The sequence below is a fragment of the Aegilops tauschii genome, chromosome 2 (genome assembly GCF_002575655.3).
Source record: "Aegilops tauschii subsp. strangulata cultivar AL8/78 chromosome 2, Aet v6.0, whole genome shotgun sequence".
Classification (NCBI taxonomy): domain Eukaryota; kingdom Viridiplantae; phylum Streptophyta; class Magnoliopsida; order Poales; family Poaceae; genus Aegilops; species Aegilops tauschii.
Window position 1 is genome coordinate 567,621,038 of NC_053036.3, and position 8,331 is coordinate 567,629,368.

Sequence of the window (8,331 nt, forward strand, 5' to 3'; positions counted from 1 at the left end):
AAAGGCATCGTTCATCTGCTTAACTGTACGATTTCCTTTCAGAACAGTGATGATAACATTACAAAATCGCCCCCTGGCTTGTGCAACTGAGCGGTAATCATGCACATAGAAGAACCCCTGGCCCCTAGCTTGAAATGCACACATCGGAGCGATGCAGTCACATGGTAAGAACTCAACACAAACAAATGCAAGATGCCCCGATTTACCACACCTTTCGCAGAATGCTAGAGGACAACGAACAGGTAGATGTCCCATAGATTTGCAGATGAGACGAGAGTCTCCAGATTTGGAAGGAGGCACCTGATTTTTGGTTGTGGCCCTTGATGTAGGAAGAGCAGTAGGTGTAGTAGTCGGCTTCGTGGTGGCCGCTTGGTGTGAACCGCTCCCTTCTCCCGAACCCGTGGATGTCTGATGCTTCTCCACCCACACGCCCCCTTGCTCCATCTATGCTGCTGCATTGTCACCGCCGCTGCCTCCTAGCGCGAGGTATCTGATGCATTGGAGTTGTTGGCCTTGTCATTGTCGTTGAAGCCATCCCTCCTCCATGAGAACCGATTGCTGCCGCGGTCAGATCTACCCGTGCCTCGATCGAAGCACCCTCCGCCGCGGTTGAAGCAGCCAGCACCCTGGCCCGCACGCCCGATGCCGAAGCCCGCGCGACGGTCGCCATGAAATCCCTGCCCCGCCCTGTCCGCCATGAGATTTGGGGGACGCGGAGGAGAAGCAGCGATCTCAGCAAAAGATCTGTAGTTGCCGCCAATTTTCCCCCGCCACCAGGAGAAGGAGGTAGGAGGATTGGATCTAGGGTTGCATGGTGCAGCCCACGGGCGGGAGAGAGCGACGTCTAGGTCAAGAGGGGAATGGGATTTGGTTTTTGTACCCCTGCCTGGGTCGTCACGAAGCGCGTGGAGGCCAGGATCACTGTCCACGTGGGTGGCATCCGGCAATGGTGGTGCATCCCCCACCCTGTGTCCCACGCGCAAGCGGTCGTGCGAAGCGAAGTGGTGGAGCGCCCCCGCTCCATGTACCACACGGCCCGATCCATACGTTCCACCTTGCTCGTGCGTGATCACCGCGGTCACGCCACGGATCCACCACAGAGATCGTCGGGATTCTGTCACAAACCCTAGCAAAAGAGCAAGGAAGCGAAACTATGTGAGCAACATCGACGAACTCGTTCTCCCGAAGCGCACAGGCATCCTCCACCCTGCCCTCGGAGTCGAAGAGCACGAGGCGGAGGGCATCCCTGCGCAGGAGAAGCTCGCCATCGTCAAGGTTGACGGTGCGAACGGCCGCCGGGTCCGACGCGCGCTAGAAATGTCCATCCTGTGAATCAAGGATCACTTGGACTGTGCTAAACCATAACAATCAGTATGTCTGCTACTGCCATGTGCTTGTATTCAAGGACCGAATTTCCTTTTTTTAGGTAAAGGCTCGAATTTCATGATGTGGACATTTCTAGTACACAACTTTTCGCCAATCGGCGTGCTGCTGGCAAGAGACGGTCAAATCCTATTTCACGCCTTCACGTCAAATAGAAGGCCTGACGCCTACACTGATGGAAATTGGGCCAGCCCAGCCTGACCTTTCAGTTTTCCTTCCCCCAGATGGGCCAGTCCAGCCGCATGGGAGGCCATGGCCTGTATTCTTGTTTATTTTTTCTATTTTTTGTTCTCATTTTTTGCTTCAGTTTTGTATTTCTCTTTATACTTTAAAATATATATTAGTATTAAAAATGTTGAACAAGTCTTTGAAATTCTTGAATAAGTATTAAAAAAATTTGAACCAGTATTTGAAAAATGTGGAACAAGTTTGAAAAAATGTTGAATAAGTATTGAAAATGTTACAATTATTTGAAAAAATATACATATGTATTAAAAAAATGTTCAACGAGTATTTAACAAATGTGGAACAAGTATTTCAAAATGTTGAATAAGTATTAAAATTTTGAACAAGTATTTTAAAAATATTGAATAAGCGCTCGGATAATGTTGAACATCTATACAAAAATTGTTCATCACTTATTAAAAAATGTTCTTGATATATACAAAAATGTAGAGTGAAAACAAAAACAAACATAAAAAACAAGAAATGGAGAAGGAAAAAGAAAAAAATGGAGAAGAAAAAAAAAAGAAAAAAAGGGAGAAAAATGGGCTTGATTCGCTTCAAGTAGGACGCGCTCTACCTATAGTTCATGAAGTTGATGTTGATGAAAAAAGAGATCCCAAGATTGAGCCCTCGCGGGTGCACTATTTTTATTGTGGCCTGTTAATGTAGTCGCTCTCTGCAAGAGATCCCGTACGCTTAATGCGAGGAATAGCACTCGTGGTTTTCTTTCGCTGAGCTATTGTGCTGTTCTCATTGCTGGTTTTTCTTTCCAGTTTTTTTATTTTATCTCTTTTTAATTTTTACAATTCTATTTTTATTTTATTTTTTATTTTAAATACATGGTGATTTTTTAAAGACATTACATAAATATATTTTTTATCCATGAATATTTTTAGGGCATTTTTAGACATCAATATTTATAAGATATACTGTGATTTTTTAATACACAATACGACACATAATGACCACTTTTATACACAGTGAGTATTTTTTAAAAATTTATGATAGTTTTTTTAATATATGGTTAACAGTTAATAAATTCATAATGAACTTTAGAAAAATTCCCATGCCTTTTATACATACTTTAGAAAATTATATAACTATTTATTTTGTTAAAAATGTATGTTTGTTTTTAAGAAAACCAGGCAAACTGAGAAAAAAAATCAGTAAAACCGAATCCGAAGTTTTTTTTAGCACAACCGAATCCGAAGTACATCGCTCGTTCTGGGTTTTGGGATAGAATGCGAACTCAGGAAATAGCGCGAGTCAAATCGGTTATCGCTCGCTCGGCCCTTAACTCTCTTTGTGCGTAGCCTCAACTATATGGCGCTTAAGGTGTTATATTGGATGATTACAAGCGACGATCATGTGTCGGCAGAGTGGTGCGTCCTGGAGCTGGGAGTGACTCTGTGGTAGTGCGCTGGTGCGTGGAAGGTGAAGGTCTTGTCAGTTTTTGCTGCTTTTGACTCATTTAGGCGGACATGAAGCATGTGATCCCGAGCACCAGTGATCCCGGATGAACAGTAAAATCCGAAAAAAATAGCAAAAATTTGAAAAAAATCTGTTTTTTTGTCAAGAAACTTTGATGTTTTTTTACATGCGTGCCAATTTTCGTGATGAAATGACATTGGTGGAGGTCTCGGCAAAAAAAAAATCATGCTCTAAAAAAACTGTTTTTGGAAGCATTTTGGAGCATCGATTTTGTTTTTTTTTGCCGAGACCTGCATGAATGTCATTTCTTCACGAAAATTGGCACGCATGTAGAAAAAACATCAAAATTTCTTGACAAAAAATTTCAGATTTTTTTGAACTTTTTAAATATTTTTTTCGTTTGTACTGTAGCAAAGGGTGCCTGTGAGCTCGAGCTCACAATAGCACTTTCGCATTTAGGCCTTCTTTGGTTCACAGGGTAGAAAAATCATAGGAATAGGAAAGTCATAGAAAACGACACGACATGCATCTCAAATCCTATAAGTAGGAATAGGAAAAGGGATGTCCTTTGATACATATCATAGGATTTTTTCCATTGAGTCTAGGCTAATATTTATTTTCCTATGAAATGTGAAGAATAGAAAGAATTCCTCCATAGGAATAGGATTCTATTCCTACAGACCAAAGGACTCTAAAGGAATTTTTCCTATAGAAATCTTATCCTATGGAATTCCTACAAAATTCCTCCAAACAAAAGAAGGCCTTAGCCCTGACATTCATGAATATTGAATGGTGAATCTTATTTATTGAATGTTGGCACGAGAACTACCAAACCCATTGATTAGAAAATGCTGGGTACAGGATTAGTCGCTTCCTGACTGCATGAACAGCATGGTAGTCCATCATGTTAAACAAGAAACGATGAGATCCACGTCATGCTTCACAGCAAAGGTGTCGAATCTGTATCTCTGCTTGAGTCTGCGTTGTAGTGTTTGGAACAGAGAAACACTATGACCATTCAGAGACTACAGTCGCAGGGAGGTGGGCAGAACAATTTGGATCTCCCCATTACAACGTCTGTCTTGTGACAAATTTGCAAACTGCAACCCCCGATTCATCCAAATTTGTCCATGCATTCTTCGTCAGGAACTCTTAGTAGTCAGAATCACTTGATCATGGTGTAGCCGTGTCAACATTGTAGTTGACGTTCTTGCAGGTTTGTAAGTGATACTGCAAAACTCTTCTGATACACCGCTCGGCGTATTACAGTCTAGAAAAACAAGGAGAATCACTTGCTCAGCTGATGGCATTAATTGAAAGCTGACTAATGTGTGCAGTGTACTAATTTTATGTAAACCTGCAGATTGTATGATAAATCCACAACTAAAAGATTCCGTGGGCGAGATGCATGCTAGAAGTTGCAGTGTCGGTCCTTGTTTTTTACTCTTGAGAGGGAGTGTTGTCATGTTATGTGGTGGACAATAGAGGGCAGCGTGTCCTCATCACCTGATGCGTGATGTCTAGTTGGTGATCGAGCAGCAGGACATGAGGGGTGCCGCGTCCATGTGTTGGTGACCTGCAGCTCACTCGGCTCACTTGGTGATCCCGACGAGTCAAGCTCAACTGCTCAATCTACGGTGATGGTGATGCAACAAGAGTCACCCAGGTGGTGTTTGAGTCCAGTTCGTCTAATCAAAGAGTAATATGATCGACTAAGAGTATTTACACCCGCTGCCTCAAATCCGTCTCAAACGTCCGGGTGGGAGGACCGGTCACAAAAACCAACCCATCCGGGCGCCTCAAACTGGCCTCAAACGTCCTGACTGACCGGCGCCCATCATATCCAGCCCAAATGTAGGGCGGGTAGGGGGTGGCCCGGGCACGCGCGGGCGTGTCTGTCACATCGGATCCGACAGGCCCGACCCAACACCAACCCTGTGGCTGTCCCACAAAAAATCCCAATCTGGCTTCTCACTCGGAACAGGTCTTGAAAATGTTGAAGTAGTGGAGCCGAGCTGCGCACCGGAGAAGTCCTCAGTGAGCAACATCCTCTTATACACGATGTCCTTTTATCCCATGCTTATTGGGGTGAGAAAGTGTGTTAACTTCTTCAGAGCTTAAATTACCTGGAAGGGTGATAAAAATTAAAGAAATACCATATGATTAGGTGGACTGATATTTGTTCAACCAAAAAAACAAGGTGGCTTTGGGTATTTTTAATTTGGATCTTATGAACAAAAAGCCCTCCTAGCTAATTGGTGGTGGACATTAGGTATAAAAGAGGGGCTATGGCAATCTATTTTGCACAGAAATGGTTGTCTAAAACATAAAGCGGGGTATTCCCAAATTTGGGTTGCGCTCCTTTCTAGGTGATGGTTGACAAACAAAATTCTTGGAAGTCTAATGGCTGGATGATAAATCACTAAAACAACCGTACCTAGAGTATATGATCTTTGTTTTACTGAAAGTGCATCGCCTGAAATACTGAAATAAATCTAGAAATAATGCGAGCATCAGGACCTAAACCTTGATGGGCTGAGAATACCACTGTCCATCTAACCATCCAACCATAATTTGGTTCCCGATTGTTTATATTGCGGAACCTTTTGTTTCCGAAGGGTCAGCACCGACAAGTTGTGTTATCACTTATCAATTTAATTTCGAATGAAATGAAACTGGGAACTCTCCTCCTCAATTTTTTTTAACAACTGGTACGGAGATCATAGGAGCTCTCGTCGGTACCGTTGAGTTTGACCAAAACTTCTCTCGCGTTTTCTTTTGAGCCGTAGGAGTGAAAGACGGACTGATGCGCACGGTGTGGTAAAAGGAGATCACGTGAGCCTTAATTTGACGCCAGACTTGTACCGTGTAAAGGACGACTGGTCAACTGCCCCGCGCATGATTGAAGTCTGGAATCAGACCCGGAGAATCGATCTAGAATTCAATCCCGCGGCAACGCGGCGCGATTAATTTGCCAGGAAGTAAGGCCAACTCCACCGCGCGACACTATCTTGTCCGGTTCGTTCGTTTGGGGTAAAACGAACGAATAGCGCGGCCCAACACGCGGCCTCAAACGGACAAATGTCCGGATTCCGTCCGTTTTCGACCCATCCTTGACCCAAACTTGCGCTCGGTTTGGGGTGGAACGGACGCGCGCGGACGGCCTCGACGCACGCCCTTGTCCCCCTGTGGCCCACCTGTCGAGGACACTAGCAGTCCATCCGCTCCCAACGCTTCCACCCTCTCTCCCCGCCCCGCCCCGCCGCCGGCGCCGCCGCTATTTTCCGGCCGCCTCCTCACCGTGCAGCCCCCGGCCGTCCATACCAAACCACGTCTCGACATGGCCGTCACCACGCCCGCGCTTTCACCGTAGTTTGGCCGTCGATCGGAGGAGGTTTGGCCGTCGCCGTCTTTGCCGGTGGCAGAGGGGACACGACCGCTGGCGACGTACCACGGCGGCCGCGGCAGATTCCGACGAGAGCTCCAGAGCGGCCAGTAGCCGACCGGCAACCACCCCTGCCGCGTCGAGGTGATCATCGCGGCCTCTTCGCCACCACGACCACAAGGTGTTTGACATTTTGCCAACAAAGGTATGGACAGTGGAGACGAGTTTTCTTCCATCACTTCCTTTGTTCATCGGACGATTCGTCGTCGGATGATGACGATCTTGTGGTGGCTGCACTGGTCGTTCACGACCATATTCAACGGCAGCTTCCTCGGTACAGGGGGTCAGTCTCTGGCCGTGCTCCCAACCTGAACCGCAACAGGGAGAGAGGCCACACCCTGCTCTATGCCGATTACTTTTCCAACACCCCGCTCTTCAAGCCGGATAAATTCCGTCGCTGTTTTCGAATGGCAAGGCATGTGCTCAATCGTATCCGAGAGGGGGTGGTTGCTCATGACCCATACTTCGAGTGCAAGACAGATGCCCTTGGCAAGCTTGGATTCTCCTCTTACCAGAAATGCACCGTGGCCATCCGCATGCTTGCGTATGGAATTCCAGGCGATCTGGTGGATGAGTATGTGCGTATGAGTGAGACAACATGCCTGATGTCAATGTACAAGTTTTGCCAGGCTGTGATCGAGGTGTTTGACCCAGAGTACTTGAGGCAGCCAACTGCAGCTGATACAGAGAGATGTTGGCGACCAACGCAGCTAGAGGCTTTCCAGGCATGCTTGGCAGCATAGATTGTATGCACTGAGAGTGGAAGAACTGTCCATTTGCTTGGCAGGACCAGTACAAGGGGCATGTCAACGCGTGCACTGTCATATTAGAAGCGGTGGCTTCGCAGGATCTTTGGATATGACATTCTTTCTTCGGCATGGCAGGTTCTCACAATGATATCAACATGCTGCAGCGTTCTCCGGTCTTCGCAAGGCTTGCAGAAGGCCACTCCCCACATGTCAACTTTGAGATCAACGGCCACCAGTACAACAAGGGATACTATCTAGCTGATGGTATATATCCTCAGTGGTCAACTTTTGTGAAGACAATCTCGAAACCCCAAGGTGAGAAGAGAAATAGATTTGCCCAAATGCAAGAGAGTGCTAGAAAGGATGTGAAACGTGCTTTTGGTATGCTTCAATCCCGGTGGGGTATCGTTCGAAACCCTGCACTGTCATGGGATGAAAGGAAGCTTTGGGAGGTGATGACTGCTTGTGTGATCATGCACAACATGATCGTCGAGGACGAGCGTGATGAGAGTATCTTCGACCAAGGATTTGATTATCAAGGTGAAAATATTGAGCCCCTGCACCAAGACCCGGCCACATTTGAACAATTTGTGCAATTCCACCGTGAGATGCGTGATTGGCACAGTCATTTGAATCTTCAAAATGACTTGGTTGAGCACGTGTGGGATCACATTGGCAACCAATAGACGTATTGGTTCATTTTATGTTCAGTCAAGACAATTTCGATTTGGTTGTAAAACTTTTTTATTAAGGACAATTTCAATTGGGTTGTAAAACTATTTTAATTTTCAGACAAATATTTGGACGTGCAAACTAGTTTTGATGAGAATATGGACATTTTTGACCCTGACGGACAGGATAGGCAAATGGATGCGGCCGCGCGCTGGGGGCACGGCCACCGCGTCCCAGGACACGACCCCAAATCCCTACCCAAACGGACAGAATCCGGACAAAACGAACGTTCGTTTGGGGTCGCGCGGTGGAGTTGGCCTAACCAACATGCTATTTGGCTGGTGATAGTGGTGACGAATTGACGAAGATCAGTTGCTGTCAGTCATTGAAGCCGACGCATGCGGCATGGACCAGACGCAGACGGGT

At 46.2% G+C, this 8,331-nt stretch overlaps 1 protein-coding gene across 1 annotated transcript; it reads left to right on the plus strand.

Annotated features, from left to right (window-relative positions):
* Window positions 1-6,891: 6,891 nt before the first annotated feature.
* On the plus strand, window positions 6,892-7,919 carry LOC141041271 (uncharacterized). Its single transcript, XM_073507400.1, has 2 exons — window positions 6,892-7,177; window positions 7,369-7,919. The coding sequence occupies exons 1-2, from the start codon at window positions 6,892-6,894 to the stop codon at window positions 7,917-7,919; spliced, it is 837 nt and encodes a 278-aa protein (XP_073363501.1).
* The last annotated feature ends 412 nt before the right edge of the window (window positions 7,920-8,331 follow it).